A 20,717-nucleotide genomic window follows, 5' to 3' on the forward strand; every position below is an offset into this window, starting at 1 on the left:
CCAGGTCATCTGTCAGTCCAAATACAGAAACAGTAAAGCCAAAACTAAAGGTCACAAGCTGCTTCAGATGAATGAATCCTCAAATTAAAGAAAGTCATCAGCAACTTCATTATTATTCACAATAATGACATCATTTAGGAAATCTCTAAAACATGAGTGGAACTTTGGAGTGCATGAAAAAAATGCATTTTTGTCACTATGTCCTAGAGTGCTTTTGGGGTCAGAAGAGGCAGGTAGATAGATCATGAGGTCATAACGATTTATTTATCTATATCTCCCAGGTTATTGGAGATAAGTGGTTAGAATTGTGAGTGATTGGACTATATGCTTGCATCTATGTGAACTTGTGTGACTGTGTGTGTGTGGGGGTGACTGTGTGTGTGTGTGTGACTTGTGTGTATATGTGTGTGTGTGTATTGTGTGTATGTGTGTGTGTGTGAGAATGTGTATGTGCGTGTGTGTGTGTGAGAACGTGTGTGTGCATGTGCATGTGCGTGTGCGTGTGTGTGTGTGTGTGTGTGTGTGTGTGTGTGTGTGTGTGTGTGTGTATTAGTATACTTTGCTCTAAAAATGACTGCGCTCCTTCCCCAAATGAACTGTATAATGAATGGATGATAGGTGATTCTCCTTGGGTATGGGTACACATGAATGGATTTTAACTGGCATTGTCCTGTCTTTCCCATGATTCTTTAAGCAACAATTCTCCCCAAATTTAACTTCATTATAAAAGAATGTTTGTTGTTTTTGCACTTAGGTTCTCTTAGTCTCTGTTTATTAATATAGGAATTGGGGATGAAAATGCAATGTTACATACTAAAACCAAAAGATAAACATATAAAATGGCATGCTATAAACAAACTTGCTCATCTGGCATGGTATAATTGTTTAGAAAAAATTTATTAGTTATTTTATTTAAGTCCATTTCACATGATATCCCCTTCCCGATTTCCCTTCCAAAACTCCCTATCACACCCCCTCCCCCTGCTTCTATGAGAGTGTTCCCCCACCCACCCAACCATTCCTGCCTCACCCCGCTAACATCCCCCTATACTAGGACATCAAGCCTTCACAGGACCAAGGGTATTCCCTCCCATTAATGCCAGATAAGGTCATCTTCTGCTACATCAGTTGGAGCCATGGGTTCCTCCATGTGTATTCTTTGGTTGGTGTTTAGTCCCCGGGAGCTCTGGGAGGTCTGGTCGATTGATATTGTTGCTCTTCCTATGTTGTTGCAAACCTCTTCAATTCATCCAGTCCTTCCCCTGCTTGTTGTTCTTGAAAAGGCAAAAAGATCATTTAAAGAGATTCAGAGTGTGAGAACTCTTACATTTTTAAGTTGAAGTCCACATACCTTGGTATTTAGTGGAAACATTTTGAAGCTTTTAATTTACCCAATAATCTTGAATGAAAAATTTAAAACTAGCAATGTTTGAGAAGTGATTTCCAAAGTTAAAAGCAATGGTACACATTGCAGATTCTGTGAAGAAATGAGGGTAAATTTTTAAAGGAATTATCTTCTATACGTTTTATAGATTCTCTACCTCAAACGAGACTCAAGATGTCAGTCAGCCTCAGCATTTCTCTCATTTCCTTTTGCTGTAATTAATCAAAATCCTTCCTTTCTGGCCACTATGTCTTCCTGAATATGAATAAGAAATAAAATACCATTTGATGTTTAAAATTATGGGGGCTATCTTAATGACGGAAATAGATGATTGGGAGGGGAAGAGGATGCCTGATTATATATATATTCATGAAGGTGTCGAAGGTTTATAAAGTCAATGTCTGCAGATGAGAAAGCAGTGGTTCTCTTAAGACTTCTTGGGGAAGTGTGGTCCCAGTGGTCATCACCATGAACAGCCAGGTGTCAGCCCGGAAAGGTATGTGCTGCAGCTCATTGAATATGTGGCTTTCTCAGTATTCCTGATGTGGCATGGGGTTGTATACCTAATGCTGGTTTCAACTTTAGAGGGGGATGAGGAATAACTGTTTTTCTCCAGACAGGGCATGACCAAAACTACTGACACAGACCCAAGACAGCTGTGGTTTTGTCCAAATTAACTTTGTTCCTTATTCATGTCAGCACAGATATTAAAATGATATTTGGGTTTAGAGCAAGGGTGATGGGGTTGATGCTATTCCACAGAAGAGGATGGGAGCATCATGAGACACTTAACTTGCACTCCAGCTAAGACTCACCACCCATGTTGAGTTAATCACAGAGATGCAGCTGTCTGTGAGTTAACAGTGGCGTTTAGAGTCACAGCCTATTTTTTGACTTTGAAATTTTTCATGTGTAAATATAACAGACTATTAGATTAGTGCCTTCGTAGTTGGGGGGGGGAGACATCCTTCTTTTAGAGATGTGAAATATCTAGAGATATCTAGAGGTAAATATTGATGACATAATGGAAGTAAAAAAGGAAAAAGGAGACTTGAACTGGTTGCTAATGGGGAGAAATCGTGGACCCTTCGAAATACCCAGTACTGCAAACTGAGCCTGAAAATAAGAAGCAATCTAGGTCACAAAGTTGGTGTTGCAGTGACTGGGCATTTGAACTGACACAGATACCAAGAACCTTGGGTCTACCTTTCACAATTATAGAAGGACGCCAAAAACATTTTCCATATTGCCTGCTCTCATTGAGTTGGTTAGTTCTAATAAATCTGACAAAACCTTCAGCAGTGCAAGCATAGTGTACATAATGATAGCAGGTGTCTGGTTTACACTGCTCTGAGAAGCGACATTTCAATAGAAGGAAGAAAATAAAGAGGCTAATATTAACTAATTGTTTTTAATTTCTTAGTGACACCAAGGAAAACAAAATAATTAATAGCAACAACAATTGATTTGTGGCATGTATAAGAAAGTTCTTTTTGATTTTCATCTCATTTAAACTGAAACTTCTAATATGATAAATGTTCAGATAAATGTACTCAGAGTTACAGAATATCTATCATGTTCTGAATTATAGAAGCTTCAATACTATTATCTGGAAAGAATATTACTTTCACATGTGTAGATAAACTATGGAGTTTCTGAAAGCATGCATATATATATATGTATATATATACTTGTATTACATAAATATATTTTAAGTATGTTTTGGAAAAATTAGAAGTATTTTTCAAGAAACATATTCCAATAGCATGTAGAGTTTTCAGCTAGTGAGCTATTTAATAATGCTGTATATTAATTTTGTGGTTAGCATTGAATTAAACATTAAAAATTCTTAGAGAACGTGACTACTCAAGACTAGAAGAAATATTAGCTTACATTAATTTATACTCAGAATGTTTGCAGAGAGAACAAACACTTCTGAGGCAAGCCTAAAAGGACAAAAGCTACCCTCCTCACACCACACATCTGTGAAAATGTTAATATCAGGTAAACACACCATGTAGGATGTTGACTCTTTCTTCACTACAAGTGCAAGCATACATGTAAGATGCTGGGGACAGATAAGGTTTCTCTTCATCTGAGTAGATCATCACACACTGATACCTGAATTTCTTTAGCAGGGACACTCCTCTTGCTGATGATGTCAAACCTTCTGTTCTGCCAAAATGTGCAGACCCTGCCAGTCTGTTCTGGTGGCGACTGCCAGACACCTCTCCCGGAGCTGTTTGACCGTGTGGTCATGCTTTCTCACTACATCCATACCCTGTATACAGATATGTTTATTGAATTCGTAAGTACTTCACTCATTTCTGGCATTCCTTGAAAAGGGTCTCTTTGCAACCATTCTGCTGCATGTCTGTTAAATAATGATCCAAAGTTCAAACACTATATCTACGTAAGAAAAATAAAAATCTGGCTTATAAAAATTGGAACAAGTAGAACAGGAGGATTTCATAAAATCTTACAGATCCACAAAAGTGGAATGACCTTCAATATTTTGTATTTCATATTTTTAAACGTGAACTGGAGGTGTGAAGCCCTCGATGTAGTGGCGGAAGTCTTCACAGTCTCATTTCTGTGGGTCCAGGCTCTAGGGGACTTTTTGTTTAGGAATCTGTAAATGCCCAGTGAAGGGGAACAGTGTAGAATGAGTGAACTCTGCGGATAGGCTAGACATAACCTAAACTGAAGCCACAGGGCTGTGGGGAGAAAAAGTAATCAGTATTCAGAAAGCCCCAAACGGTCGGAGGTGTTTGTTAAAACTTTCAGAGCTGGTTTCAATTAAAATAGGTAGCCTGGATCAGAAGCAGAGAAAGGTCCTCTCTTGTTGATACAGGCCTTTCAAAGGACTTACCTGATTTTTGAGTCAATCCACAATGCAGGGAGAACTTCAGTACCTCAATTGGTATCCAGAAAGTAGTTCATCACCTACATTAAATCTGAATATATAATGTTTTTTTACTTACTAATATCTCTTTCAATTATTGACTGTTCATAATTCACTTTTGAAATCTTCCTAGAAATTCTTCTAAATTCTCAGAATTTTTTTCTAAATTTTAGTTTATAGTAACATTTTATACAAGTGCCAACCAGTGAACATGCATGAGACAGATCTGTGTCCTCTAAACATATGTAACAGTTCTGCAGCATGTGGATGCCTAACAAGTGGACTTTGAGACCTATTCCCCTAACTGGACTGCCTGATGTAGCCTCATTGGGAGAAATTGCAACTAGCACTACTGCAATTTGGTAGGACAAAGCCTGCTGATAACCACGGGAGGCCTTTTCTCAAGAGAAACAAAGAAGGGCTGTGTTCAGGGGCTTTAGGGGAGAAGGCTTGGGAGGACAGCCGGGAAGATGTCAGGATGTAAAGTAAATAAATAAATTAGCTAATTAAACAAAACAAAACAACTACCCCCCCTATTATAAAGAAAGTAAAGTTCAGTAATGGAAAAATAAATAAAACATTTAGAAAGTTTTTCAAATGAGTTAATGTTAATTATAATTTATATATTAAATAACTTTTCTATTTTAAATGCTCACTTCAAATATGTATGCTTGCTGATCTACAGTCTATCCACATTTTATATTTATATTTATATTTATGTTCAGCATTTATCAAGAATTCTGTCTTGTACATGTTCATAGATTCAGAAGTACTTAAATGAAAAGATGTGTTTCATAATGCCTAATTGAAGGAGTCATATAAATCTGAAACTATGGGAACAATAAATTAGTAAACAAAAATAATATGTGCTATGGCATTTATGTTTATTAGAGAAATGACACTTTGATTTTCCAAATAGCATTTTATAAAAAAGACAAGAAAATAAGAAAAGACATACTAGGCTGGGAAATAAGTAGAAAATGGTTACTTAATTTCTCAATTTCGAGTGCTAATTTAAAATTAAATATCTATTAAATACATTAATATTCTAGTTATATATGCTTTAAATTCTCAGACTTTGTTAATGGAATTTCTGTATAATTTCTAGGATAAACAGTATGTCCAAGACCGTGAGTTTATTGCCAAGGCCATCAATGACTGCCCCACTTCTTCCCTGGCTACTCCTGAAGACAAGGAACAAGCCCAGAAAGTCCCTGTGAGTCCTTACCCCAATTCTTCCCAACATAATTGAGGCAGTACATTGGTTTTGGTGTACCCTATGCTATTAGAGCACTGAGACAGATATAGTAATCACCAGTGCAAAGTTAAAGGGGGCAGTGTGATTTGCCAAAAGAAATATACATTGCAGAGTGGGTAAAAAAAAATGGAATACTTAATAATATTGTATCTAAGCCATAAACTGTCTATGAAGATGGCATTGCATATGTTAGCCTGAACTGAATTTCATGATTATGGATAAATTGACATTCATATCTGTAGGAAATATGTAAGACACACATATGAAAAAAATGCTAACTTAGTTGTATTTTTCTACATTGGCAGACTCTTTTACTGACCACTGCTCATTACTCCTTAGCTTCCAAATTCTCCTGGTTATGCTCCTCCTTACTTACCTACATCTGTGTTCTTCCCAGACTTCTTCACCTTATTCTGTATCTTATATCAGAAGTTCCCTCACCAAGAAGTATTTGAAAACTCACTTTAACGTGCTTTTTACATGGGTAACTGGGGTCTCATATGATAATAATGTCTTAATGTTATAGTATGTCTGATAACTAACTTTTATAAACCATTCATAGCCAATCTTACCATAACTAAACAAAAATATATACACAAGATGACTATGTTATGGAGAAGTCAAAGAGAAGCCTTGTCTCCAAAATAGTTTGGTCCACTTGGTTAATATTAGTGATATTTATCTTTAATCAATCGATCAATCAGTCTCTCTCTCTCTATGTATATGTACATACATATATACAAAAATTTATATTTATATTTACTTATATCTGCACACTTCATAATATATAGAATTCCATATTCCATATTTTATATAATTTATATTATATATAATATTTTATATTTATACGATATGCATATATGTATATCTCCAAAATGTTTATGTGTTCTCTTTGATTTATCACATCTCAGTTCTATATTTCTGCTATTCTCATTAATACTATTGTGTCAATAGAACCAAATCTGAGATAACAGGATGAACACCAAGAGAAATCTTTTGGTGCAAACTACTCTAATTATAGGAATTCACAAAGCACACTAATGACATTGCTACAATTCATCCTTTCAAAAGTTCCATTTTGCAATGTATTATTATTTCACTTTTTGAAATTAAGAACATGGACTTTAGAAGGTGATATTAATGTGTATGAGTTTCAGTACTAGTAGGTAAGCCATGGTGACTTCATCTAACTCAAGATTTCACTCTTCTGCGTGTGCTATTCTGCTCCCAGGAAGCTGTTGTCATTACCATTTGCCCCCTACTTTCCCCGCTCAAACCTTTTATACTTTTCCATTTTAATATATCTTGAATTGCTCTCTACTCATCATTTTCATTGTCACTTGAGTAGAAAAGAGACATCTGTACATTAAGTATTTCAAATCAGGGATGAATTTTATCTATATTTTGAGAGTGAACAAATAGCCACTTGTGAGTTAAAACTGCATTGTGGTTTGCATTCATGCTTGTATTTAAGCTGTGCTGTATCATTGTTCTTCAATTGTACATAGCAACCTATGGGCCATGATTCTAGAGGGGATGGAAATCAAGTCATGTACACTGCAGAAAGAACATTCTACGTACTCTTTTCATAATATCTTTTTTTTTACCATTCTAAAATAATATGAACATAACATATTTTTATAATAATCAATCTTATTCTGTAGTGTGAAAGAAAATGATTGGGGTTACAAGTCATTGACAATGATGGTGTTTATCTTTCCCAAGGGCCTCTTTGAATCCAATAAATTATAATACCCACTGAGTGCCACAAAAGCTTTGCTCTGTTATGAACATTCAAAGTAATGGAAGAAGCTGACCAGACCATGAAGGCTGATAGTAGAATTCTAGAGGTTAATCAAAACATAAATAATTTGATATTTTAGGGGAAAAAGTCACTTAAAGGTTAAGATTTAAGTCAATTAAGTATGAGGTTCTGAATTTGATGCCAAAAATTAGTTTAAAACACTAAGCATGAATGTAGCCAGACATTGTGGTGCATGCTTGCATCCTAGTAACTCAGTAGGCAGGAGCAGGTGGATCTCTTGCTCTGCACTTGATTTCAGCAAAAGGCTGAGAATTCATAAGCATCTCTGTTCCAGGTCAGAAATACAAAACAAATCAAAATAAAAACAACAGTAAACCAACTCATGTGGGTGCATACCTATAATTGCAGCACAGGAAATGGCAGCAGAGTTTAGCCAGTCATCCTAGGCTACTGGACAAGTTCCAGGCTTGGGAGATGCCATGTCTCATGGTTTCTGAGCAATGACACCAGAGTTGTTTTCTAGTCTCCAAAAGATTAAGCATGTATCCCTGTGTATGTACACACACAAACACAGGCACATACAGAGACAAACACAAATAGACAAAAAGAAGAGGATTCATATAAAAAAGTATTTTTGTTTTACTCATTCAAAGTATATGCTAAGAGTTGTTTGACTTTTCTATAATATTTGTGATCTAAAACTATATTAATATATACGTAGTTATGGAAACGACTATTTTCTTCAACCTCTATGAACGAAACCCACATCTAACTAACTCTTTTGCATTTTATCTGTTTTAATTATTTATCAACATTGTGGATTAGCCGGAAGTTCTTTTGAACCTGATCCTCAGTTTGGTGCACTCCTGGAATGACCCTCTGTTTCAACTAATAACTGGACTAGGTGGAATCCATGAAGCTCCTGATGCTATCATATCAAGAGCCAAAGAGATTGAGGAACAAAACAAGCGGCTTCTTGAAGGGGTTGAGAAGATAATTAGCCAGGTGAGCATTTTCCTGAAAGTTCAGTGCTTTTCTGACTCATGGAAACACAGATTTCTTTCTTTTTAAAAAAATTTTATTAGATATACTCCTTTACTTACATTTCAAGCGTTATACCCCTTCCCAGTTTCGTGTCTATAAGCCCCCAATCCATCCCCTACACCTCCCACACATGGGTATTACCCTATACATCCCACTTATTGTCCCCCATATTTCGCTGCACTGAGGGTCCAACCAGGACAGGACCAAAGGCTTCCCCATCCCCTTCCCCTGGTGCCCCAAAAAGGCTACTCTCTGCTATATATGCAGTTGGAGCCCTGGGTCAGTCCATGTATAGTTTTTCGGTAGTGGTTTAGTCCCTGGAAACTCTGGTTGGTTGGGATTGTTGTTTTATGGGGTTGCAAGCTCCTTCAACTCTTTCAATACTTCCTCTAATTCCCCTCAAGGGGGTCCTATTCTCAGATCAGTGGTTTGCTGCTAGCATTGACCTCTGTATTGGACCTGTTCTGGATGTGTCTCTCAGGAGAGATCTATATCCAGTCCCTTTTGGCATCCATTTTCTATCTTCATCAATCTTATCTAGGTTTGGTGGCTGTATATATATGGGCCACATGTGGGTCAGGTTCTGAATGGCCATTCTTAAGTCGCTGCTATAAACTTTGATTCTTTAGCTCCTCCTATGGATATTTTTTCCCCTTTATAAGAAGGAGTGGGAGCATCCGCATTTTGGTCATTCTTCTTCTTGAGCTTCCTAAATCTATAGATTGCATCTTGGGTAATTTGAGCTTTTTTGGCTAATATCCACTTATCAATGAGTACAGACCAAGTGTGTGTTTTTCTGCGATTGAGTAACCTCACTCAGCATGATATTTTCTAGTTCCATCCATTTGTCTATGAATTTCATGAAGTCATTGTTTTGGATAGCTGAGTTTTGATACTCCATTGTGTAGATGAACCACATTTTTTTTTAATCTATTCCTCCATTGAAGGGCATCTGGGTTCTTTCCAGCTTCTGGCTATTATAAATAAGGCTGCTATGAACATAGTGGAGCACGTGTCTTTGTTATATGTTGGGGCATCTTTTGGGTATATGCCCAAGAGAGGTATAGTTAGGTCCTCAGGTAGTTCAATGTCCAATTTTCTGAGGAACCTCCAGACTGATTTCCAGAGTGGTTGTACCAGTTTGCAATTCCACCAACAATGGAGGCATGTTCTTCTTTCTCCACATCCTTGCCAGCATCTGCTGTCACCTGAGTTTTTTATCTTAGCTGTTCGGACTGGTGAGAGGTGGAATCTCAGGGTTGTTTTGATTTGTATTTCCCTGATGACTAAGGATGTTGAACATTTCTTTAGGGGCGTTTTGGTCATTCGATAATTCTCAGCTGAGAATGTTTTGTTTAGCTCTGTACCCCATTTTTAATAGGGTTATTTGGCTCTCTGGAGTCTAACTTCTTGAGTTCTTTGTATATTTTGGATATTAGCCTTCTATCAGATGTAGGATTGGTAAAGATTTTTTCACAATCTGTTGCTGGCCATTTTGTCCTAATGACAATGTCTTTTGCTTTACAAATCTTTGCAGCTTCATGAGGTCCCATTTGTCGATTCTTGATCTTAGAGCATGAGCCATTGGTGTTTTGAAATACTGATTTCTGCAATGAGGAACAAATGTTGAAAAATTCCTCTTTGTAAAATCAAAGTTTACACATTCTTCCATGTAGGCTTTTGGTAAGGGAAGCACAAAACTGTAATAACAGTAGATTCTAGTTTCTCTGAATCTTATAAATCAACTGTGGTATAAGACAGGTGTGGCCTTCTTGATGCATTTTACAAATCCCCAAATGGTTTGCTATTTCCTGGGCACTGATGGTGAACTGTTCCATAATGAAAGGAAAGCAGACAATAAAATTGACAGGATAAGTTTTCTTGAAGAGAACACACACACACACACACACACACACACACACACACACACACAGAGTGATATTCTGGTTCAATATGCACCCTAAATACACTAGAGAATTAAAATGTGAAGGAGGAAAGATAATCAAAATCAGTTTAGAATCCTTTTATGCTGACATTGACCATTATCCAAAAGAGACTGAAAAGATACTGTCCCTAAATGTCTCAAAAAGAACACATTTTCTTTATAATGTACCTTATTTTATCATATACAAAAAGATAGTTTATCTAAAGTATTGTTTGACTTGAATCTCCTATATTAAAACTCATATTATTGCATTGCATATAGCCAACTCATTTTCTACACCTAGATTGAATTAGTATTTGAATTTCTCTATTCAGAAAATTGTCATTGTTAGTGAGATTGATAGATGAGCAGCTTTGTAAAACATGTAAACAAAATGCCACCTGTTGAAAAAATTATGAATATAGACATAATAATTATTTTATACTTCTCCTTAGCTGTTTGGGGTATATGCAAATGTGTGCTACATTTTTGTAATTTTCAGACAACTGTACACATCAGATTAAACACACATACAGAAAAATGCAAACAGAAAAACATCAAAGGAGTAACGTACAGTAAACACTCTGATTTCAAGGTATTATGGTAATTTCTGTGTGGTTACATTCTGATTTAGTGATTATTTTATAATCAGTTAATCCCAGGTATATTCCGTCTCATTGTTAATGTTCCAAACATGTGCAGTTAAGTTCAAAATACTAAGAGAACCAATGATTCACTATCAGAGGCAACAAAGTACAAAATTGATGTTGACATGATAAACACTTTAAGTAAGAAAGTAGGCTCTCCATCTTCCATGATACCCTGGTAAATGCCTAGGACCTGGTTAGTTCTCTGTTTACACTGGCAAGTATAAACTTCAATTATCACTTGAATCATACAAAACATATGTTGGTTTAAACTTTTAGATGGCTAATAGACTTGTATCCTACCTTATATACCTAAGATCCCTGAGTTTGCTAAAAGTTTACATTGCTCTTTCCCCAAAATGTGAATTCCACATTTTCAAGAAATAAGGAGGCAAAATGTTCATATATGATTTGGAATTATTTGTTTTCTTATTAGGCCTATCCTGAAGCCAAAGGAAATGAGATCTACTTGGTTTGGTCACAACTCCCATCCCTGCAAGGAGTTGATGAAGAATCCAAAGACTTGGCTTTTTATAACAACATTCGGTGCCTGCGCAGGGATTCCCACAAGGTTGACAATTATCTCAAGTTCCTGAGGTGCCAAATTGTCCATAAAAACAACTGCTAAGCCTGCATTCATTCCATGTACATCTGAGATGTTCTTAAAAGTCTATTTCTTCAAAGGTTCTATTTGCATTACAACTTTTAGCACATGCTTAGGTGTAATTGGTCTCTTCTTAAATAATAAAAACAAACTTTTAAAAAATGTCTAAGTCTCGAAAGGCCATCTGTCAATGTTTCCTTTGTTAATTTAATAGAAAATCATATGCGAATTGGAATTATTTGATGGATATTGTCATCATCACAATCATCATAACATTATCAAATTTTGTCATGAATACCAGACTCTAGTCTTACAAATAATGCATATAGAAAAGTAGTTTAAATCAGAAAGTTAATATAAGCCAAGATTTTTAGAATTGAAGAAAGAAGAAACTATTAACAAGTCCATCTTTTCTACCAAAAAGGAAGAAAACTGGATCATTTCTTTGACAGAATTTTCAGGTATAGGAATGAGTAGACCAAGTGCTATGGAACTGAATTGTCTCTAAGAATACCCTAGCAGCTAAGCAATCTGAAATTGGTAGGATACAATGAGATATTATCCCTAAATATCTTCTTAAAATTGGCTTTAGCAAATTTCCTTGGGACTCTCAAGTCTTTACAGTAGTTATTTTACTCAATAAGACACAGTAAAGAAACTGAGGTTCAGACAGAATAATAGCAGATTACAGAAAATTAAGTGGAACAGTGTTTTCCACCTATACTGAGCTAATCAACTTAAGTGTTAGGAAGGAAAAGTTGGAACCTGATTGAGGACAAAGAGTACTGTAGGAAACGTTTTTGAAGTTTTATTATTATTCCTACAGAATCTAAATCAAATGAAAAGTTTCACTCTCTTGAAATTGGTCACTGTGTGAAACATTCTGTGACATATTTCTATCTTCTACTTTGCCTATTCATGGGAAAATGCATCTGGAAAATAAATACACCTAATAATAAAAAGATTTGTATAAATATTCCATCACACATAGAAGACTTGCTTGACAGTTGTAAATTGTTAAATAAAGGTCAGTGCATAGGGTCAGTTTCTTATCTCCAAGATTTGAAAGAGGCACATGGTGCCCCCAATTTACACACTCTTCAAGAACCATTGCTGATTTCACAACAGAACTAAATGATTAGACTTTGACTACTGAAGCAACTGAAGAACACTTTACTGCAAAGTAAAAATAATAAATAAATCAAGCTTGCAGTGATGTAAAGGTTCCCAATCTTTGGAATGGCTCCCATGATACCCTAAGTCACTATGCAGATTATTTTAGAATAATTGTTAAGAACTGTTCTAACTCAGCAACATGATAAGGCCATCAGCAATTCTGGCACAACAGTTATAACTTCCATCAAAAATTATCTGATTTTAGTGAGTCTATCCCACTTATGGAAATTCAGACTTTGTATCCAAAGTCAGTAAGAAAAATATGTGAAAAAAATGATAACAACAAAAGAACCCAACAAAATAAAACAAACTAGACAATAATCAATCAATCAATCAAACAAACAAACAAAAACAAACAAAACCAGTGCTTGAAGAGGTCATGGTTTCCATTAATAAGGTTATGATAAATTTTTTTAATCAGATATTTTTATTCACATTTCAAACGCTATCCACTTTTACAGTTACCTTACGGAAACACCCAATCCTACCTGCCCACCCCCTACATCATTGAGGGTTCTTCCCCCCAGCCCCATCTACTCCTGACTCCCTGCTCTGGCATTCCCCTACACTGGAGCATCGAGCCTTCCCAGGACGAAGGACCTCTTCGCAAACTGATGTCCAACATGGCCATCCTCTGGTACATATTCAGCTGGAGCCATGGGTTCCTCTATGTGTACACTTTGGTTGGTGGTTTAGTCCCTGGATCTCTGGGGGTTCTGTTTGGTTGATATTGTTGTTCTTCGTGTGAGGTGTTAAGCCTATGCATCTCCTTCAGTCCTTTTCTAACTCCACCACTGGGGACGCAGTGCCCAGTCAAACGGTTGGCTGCAAGTGTCACCTCTGTATTTGACAGGCTTTGGCAGACTCTCAGGAAACAGCTATAATAGGCTTCAGGCAGCATTCACTTCTTAGCATCAGCAATATTATCTGGGTTTGGTGGCTGTACGTATATGGGCTGGATCCCAAGCTGGGGCAGTCTCTGAATGCCCATTCCTTTAGTCTTTGTTCCAAACTTTGTCTCCATGTCTTCTCCTACGAATATTTTTTTTTTGTTCCTCTAAGAAGGACTGAAGGATCTGCACTTTGGTCATCCTTCTTGAGTTTCATGTGGTCTATGGTTTGTATCTTGGGTGTTCTGAGTTTTTGGCTAATATCTACTTATCAGTGAGTGCATACCATGTGTGTTTTCCTATAATTGGGTTACCTCATTCAGGAGGATACTTTCTAGTTTAATGCAATTGCCTATGAATTTCATGAAGTCATTGTTTTTGATAGCTGAGCAGTACTCCATTGTGTAGATGTACCACATTTTCTGTATCCATTCCTCTGTGAAGGACATCTGGGTTCTTTCTAGCTTTTGGCTATTATAAATAATGCTGCAATGAACATAGTAGAGCATGTGTCTTTGTTTTATGTTGGAGCATCTTTTGGGTATATGCCAAAGAGAGGTATAGCTGGGTCCTCAGGTAGTGTAATGTCCAATTTTCTGAGGAACCTCCAGACTGATTTCCAGAGTGGTTGTACCAGTTTGCAATCCCACCAACAATGGAGAAGTATTCCTCTTTCTCCACATCCTCTCCAGCATCTGTTGTCACCTGAGTTCTTTATCTTAACTCATTCTTACTGATGTGAGGTGGAATCTCAGGGTTGTTTTGATTTGTATTTCCCTGATGACTAAGGATGTTGAACATTTCTTTGAGTACTTCTCAGTTACTTGATATTACTCAGCTGAAAATTCTTTGTTTAGCACTCTCCCATTTTTCAATAGAGTTTATTGATTCACTACCTTCTTGAGTTTTAATTTCTATATATAGAAATTAGCTCTCTATCAGATGTAGGATTGGTAAAGATTTTTCCTAGTCTGTTGGCTGCCATTTTGTCCTGCTGAGAGTGTACTTTGCCTTACAGAGGCTTTGCAATTTTATGAAATCCCATTTGTCAATTCTTGATCTTAGAGCATAAGTCATTGGTGTTCTGTTCAGGAAATTTTCCCCATTGCCCATGCTTTAGAGGCTCTTTCTCACTTTCTTTTCTGTTAGTTTGAGTGTATCTGGTTTTATATGGAGGTCCTTGATCCACTTGGACTGGAGCTTTGTAAAGGGATTGATTTGCATTCTTCTACAAACTGAACTTCAGTTGAACAAACACTACTTGTAAATGTTGTTTTTTTTCCACTTGATGTTTTTAGCTACTTTGTCAAGATCAAATGACCATAGGGGTGTGTGTGTGTGTGTGTGTGTGTGTGTGTGTGTGTGTTCATTTCTGGGTCTTCAATTCTATTCCACTGATCTACTTGCCTTTCTCTGTATCAATACCATCCAATTTTTATCACTAATTCTCTGTAATACAGCTTGAGATAAGGGATGGTGATTTCCCCAGAGGTTCTTCTATTGTTGAGGATAATTTTTTTTTTGCTATCCTGGGTTTTTGTTATTCCAAATGAATTTGCAAATTGCTCTTTCAAACTCTAGAATTGAGTAGGAATTTTGATGGGGATTGCATTGACTCTGTAGAGTGCTTTGGCAAGATGGTCATTTTTACAATATTAATCCTGTCACTCCATGTGCATGGGAAATCTTTCCATCTTCTAACATATTATTCTCTTTCTTTCTGCAGAGATTTAAAATTCTTGTCATATCAATTTTTATTATTTCAAGTGACTTTTAAAAAGGAAAAGTACTGCTGAGATAACAAATAATCTTAACATTTAAGTCATATTTATATATTAGTTACACCCATCAAGTTTATTTTCTGAAAGGTAAATTGAGCATAAAATCCTAGGACTTTCAGATATATTCAAACAGTTACTTGAAGATTACCCAGGGTAAATCAAAGCTCCATGTAGCAGGGCACACTCCTGGCTATCCATTTAAATGCCTTGGATTCTTGAATGAAAGGAACAGACATAAGCACATAACACACACAGACACACACACACATACACACACACACAGAGGGAGAGAGAAAGAGAGAGAGAGAGAGAGAGAGAGAGAGAGAGAGCCTTTTATATGCCTTAAACAACACAATACCTGGGCAACTCTCTAACTTCCATGTTTCTAACATCTCTCTTCCTATACTCCTGAATTATTACTAAAGTCTAAATTCCGTCTGTGCTATCCAAGACCCAAATGGGTTACACATTGGTGTTTCCCCACATAGCAGTTCTTCTTTTTCTTCCTTTCTCTCTTTATTCCTTGGCCGGTAACCTCAAGTTCTGTCTGTTTATGTGCCCAGCTAATGGCTGGTCAACTTTATTTACCAATTTGAGCCAACTGGGGTCAGGGACCCTCTGCTTTTTGCAGGTAGATTTGCGAGTTCCCATGTGATTTTTGGAGCAGAATTAACACAAACAGCATTAGAACCAATCCACAACATATCACTCTTTTCATCTATTAAAAAGGTCTTTCTCTCAGATACACATTGAATATAGTTATAAGTTATGTAAACCATAATGTATGCTATACACTAATAACACATAATTTATCAATTTTGTCAATTAAGGTACATTACTCTAATATCTATCTTTACTCAAATAGTTTATAATTCTATAAAGATTTATGCTCTGATTTTAACTTGCATTACTATCTGAAAACCATCTTTTAAATCTATTTCACCTTCCTCAATGCTAAACAACTTAAATTTGATTATATGTCTATAACTAGTCTTCAACCCTGTCAGAGATTTGAGAATGAATTAAATATTACCTGAATATGTAGGAAGCACAGAAACTTTATTAATTTAATATGAGTATACAGTCAATGTGTTCAGACACACCAGAAGAGAGAATCGGATCCCCATTCTCTCCCCAGATGGTTGTGGGCCATTATTTAGTTGCTGGGACTTGTACTCAGGACCTCTGGAAGAGCAGTCAATGCTCTTAATCAGGGAACCGTCTCTCTAGCCCAAGTTAATTGATTCTCTGGAGTCTAACTTCTTGAGTTCTTTGTATGTATTTGATATTAGCCCTCTATTAAATGCAGGATTCACAAAACTCTTTCCCCAATCTGCTGGTTGCCATTTTGCTCTATTGAGTGTGTCCTTTGCCTTACAGAAGCTGTGCAATTTTATGAAGTTCCACTTGTCAATTCTTGATCATAGATCATAAGCTATTGGCGTTATGTTCAGGAAAATTTCCCCAGTGCCCATGTGTTCAAGACTCTTCTCTACTTTTTTTTCCTATTATCTGAGTGTATCTGGTTTTATGTGGAGGTCCTTAATCTACTTGAAATTGAGCTTTGCACAAGGAGGTAAGAAAGAATCAATTTGCATTCTTCTATATGCTGATTGCCAGTTGAACCAGCACCATTTGTTGAAAATGCTCTTTTTTCCACTGGATGGTTTTAGCTCCTTTGTCAAAGATCAAGTGATCACAGGTGTGTGGTTTCTTTTCTGGGACTTTGATTCTATTCCATTGATCTACCTGACTGTCTACGTATCAATACTGTACAATTTTTATCACTATTTCTCTGTAATACTGTTTAAGGTCAGGCATGGTGATATCCCCAGAAGTTCTTTTATTGTTGAGAGTAGCTTTTGCTATCCTGGGCTTTTTGTTATTCCAAAGGAATTTGCAAATTGCTCTTTCTAACTCTATGAAGAATTGAGTTGGAATTTTGATGGGGATTGCATTGAATTTGTAGATGCTTTTGGCAAGATGACCATTTTAACAATATTAATCCTGCCAATCGTGAGCATGGGAAATCTTTCCATCTTCTGAGATTTTCTTCAGTTTCATTCTTCAGACACTTGAAATTCTTGCCATACAGATCTTTCAGGTGCTTGGCTCTGTCAGAGCCTGACAAATAGAGAGGCAGATACTCACAGCCAACCAATGGACTGAACACTGGGCCCCCAATGGAAGAATTAGAGAAAGGACTGAAGGAACAGAAGTTGTTTGCAACCCCATAGGAAGAACAACAATAACAACCAAGCAAACACCTCAGAGCTCCCAGCGACTAAACCTCCAACCAAAGAGCACATGTAGAGTGACCCTTGGCTCCAGCTGTAAATCTAGCAGATGATGGCCATGTTTGGCATCAATGGGATTAGAGGCCTGTTGCCTATGAAGGCTGGATGCCCCAGTGTAGGGGGATGCCAGGGCAGGGAGGTGGGAGGGAATGAATGGGTTGCTAGGGGGCCACCCTCATAGAAGCAGAGGAAGGGGGATGTCACAGGGTGTTTCTAGAGCTGAAACTTGGAAAGATGATAACATTTGAAATGTAAATAAAGAAAATATATAAAAAAACAGGAACAAGTCATTTCTTCCAAAAATTTGATCAAGATTTCCTAATAGTTCTCTCTTCACTTTCAGGGTTTCTATATGGAATATTGCCAAACATTCAAGTGATGAAGACTTGCTCCATAGGCAGTGGTTCTCCTATTGTGTAGTAAAAACTTGAGGAAGGAGATTTTAACTATGAAGTTGTTACATTTGATATAGATTGATGGGATTTAGAGAGTTTCACAAGCCTGCCATCTGCCTACTGAGGGAGAAGCAAGTGAGGGAGAAAGTTTTCATTTCCATTATACTTTCTCATCACTGCCACTGCTTCAGGAATTCAGGGTAGGAAAATAAGGCAGGAACCTAGAGGCAGCAACTAAAGCAGAGTCCACGGAGCAATCTTGTTTATGACTTACTCATCTTGGTCTTACTTTCTTATAAGAGTCCTCCCACCCCATGGTTGTGCAGTACCCAAGCCAATCATTAATCAATAAATGTAATAATAACTATGCAACAAGCTAACCCTCAAGCCAAGCTTATTGGGGCATTTTTCTCAATTAACGTTTGTCTTCTACAATGCATCTAGGTTGCGTCATTGTGTTGACAAAACAAACAACCAAACCAAACCAAACCAAACAAAACCAGATCAATACACTATTGTAAATAAAACATACTCTCATATCTACAGCATAAAATCCATCCAGCACTCAAGATGCTTATTTTTCCTTCATCCATTTTCCTGTGAATTACATTTTCTTAAGAGCTAACCGACAACATACTGTATAAATGTACCATATTCTGTTGCCCTATCTTCAGCTGATAAATACTTTTCTAGTTTTGGCTTCTAAGAATAAAGGTACAATTTTCATTATGTGTGAAGAAATTTCTGGGTCATAAATTGCAGAGTTCTTTGGGTCTATGCACGTAGTGGTACAGATGAAATATTTTTTCTTTCAGTTTGTTTTTGTTTTTATTGGTTATTTTATTTATTTACATTTCAAATGTTATCTCCCTTCCCAGGTTCCCCTCTGCAAATGCCCTATCACATCCCCCCTCCCCACTGTTTCTATGAGGAAGCTGCCCTCCACCCACTCTCACCTCACTGCTCTAGCATTACCCTCCACTGGTAATTTATAGTTTTAAATTACTGGTTCTTTAACACTATTGTTACTTCTATATTTTTGCAATTATTTTTACAAATTCTCTAATAAATATTGATAGGATTTTAATGATTTGCATGTAATATGTAGGTTGATTTTGTATTTTCACAATATTAATATTACAAAAAGTAAACATGAGATATGTTTTAAATTTTTTAAGGTCTTTTTAGTATTTTTTTATTATTTATAAAATTATAAAATTTATATTTTATAAATATTCTTATAAACTTCTAAATAAAATATAACTATAATTATAAAAAACAAAATATAAATAAAATAAAAAATAAAATTATGAAAATAGTATACACAAAGTTTATATTACAAAATTTTTTATATTATTTTATTGCAAATCTGTTTCACTGGCTTTGGTTAGACTTATTCCATGATATTTTTCTTTTATTCTGAGATTACTATGAAAGTTATAATTTTCTTAATCTCTTTCTGGGTATATTTGTTATGTAGAGTTACCATATTAGTGAAAACTAGAGATTTTTCTATTAATTTTGTATTCTGTTACTTGCTGCTTAGTTAAAATATAGGTCCTTTTGTTAACTTTTCTGAAATATTAAAAAAATATGTAGTGTTCTTTTATCAACAGCTTTATCCTATAAGTATAATATTGCAGTATTTAATACCTCCTTTGGTACAATAAAGGAACTTACAATATAAGAAAAATAAAAACAATTTATGTCTTCATTTTTTTATTTTTATGCCCTTTATCTCCTTCCAACATCGTATTGTTCCCATGAAGACATCAAAGAGTAAATTAGACAAAAAAGGAGAGATCATACATTGTTATCTTATTTGATTTCAGAAGAAATGCTTTGAGTTTCTTTGAATAGAATCAGTTTTGTTATGTCTTGATGTAATTGTCATATATATATGACATAGATATTTAGTCTTTGTAAGACATTTACCATAAAAGGACATGGCTTTTCTGCTATAAAGGAATAAGGAAAAATTATAACACAAGCATCAAATATAGTAGGTGATGGATGAGAAGACAAAGTAAAGCTAGTAATAAGGGGAGTGGTAATTAGCAGTAATGGCCATATTCAAAACAATGAGTAAATAACAATGTGGGACACTTTCTAATACACACACACACACACATACACATTAGATATTTTATATTAACATATAAAGTCTCATTACTACAAATAGAAATATCTTTTGGAGTAAGAGTCATTGGGCTACCATAGAACCCTTCGGCTCTTGCAGATATTGTGATTAGTATTGCTTAATCTCCAAGACTCAGTGGTGGAAGACATGGCTTGCTTATGTTATAGAAAATAGATAAATATAGCTGACACTCAACTTGAAGCTTCACAAGCACTAGGTAGTGTTTTCATGATGCAGTTACTATACATATTACCAGAGCAGAAAAGCCATCATCCATCTCACTAGCTGGTGAAACATATATAGATTACAATAATGCTCTACCTCCAAGATATGACCACCATTTCACATGGCACAGATATAATGTGAATTACAAATTATTCTTTGATTAGACTTTAGGACTGCTTAATTACATGGACCCCATACTAGACATTGTTAATGAGGCCAAGATCTTGAGAATAAATTCATCATATGTCCAATGGATAAGTGTGCTACAATTTATCTGCTACA

At 36.0% G+C, this 20,717-nt stretch overlaps 1 protein-coding gene across 6 annotated transcripts; it reads left to right on the forward strand.

Annotated features, from left to right (window-relative positions):
* The first annotated feature begins 1,669 nt into the window (after nt 1-1,669).
* On the forward strand, nt 1,670-11,695 carry LOC116883981 (prolactin). 6 transcript variants are annotated; one of them, XM_032885212.1, is made up of 5 exons: nt 1,670-1,880; nt 3,520-3,692; nt 5,398-5,505; nt 8,138-8,317; nt 11,364-11,695. In XM_032885212.1, exons 1-5 carry the CDS (start codon nt 1,853-1,855, stop codon nt 11,553-11,555), a joined length of 681 nt encoding a protein of 226 aa, XP_032741103.1. In that variant the 5' UTR covers nt 1,670-1,852; the 3' UTR covers nt 11,556-11,695. The 6 variants fall into 6 exon arrangements, with proteins under 6 accessions (XP_032741103.1, XP_032741104.1, XP_032741105.1 ...); XM_032885213.1 differs by having other exon boundaries at nt 1,775-1,880; nt 3,523-3,692; XM_032885214.1 differs by having other exon boundaries at nt 1,805-1,880; nt 5,407-5,505.
* The last annotated feature ends 9,022 nt before the right edge of the window (nt 11,696-20,717 follow it).

The sequence above is a fragment of the Rattus rattus genome, chromosome 14, assembly GCF_011064425.1.
Source record: "Rattus rattus isolate New Zealand chromosome 14, Rrattus_CSIRO_v1, whole genome shotgun sequence".
Classification (NCBI taxonomy): domain Eukaryota; kingdom Metazoa; phylum Chordata; class Mammalia; order Rodentia; family Muridae; genus Rattus; species Rattus rattus.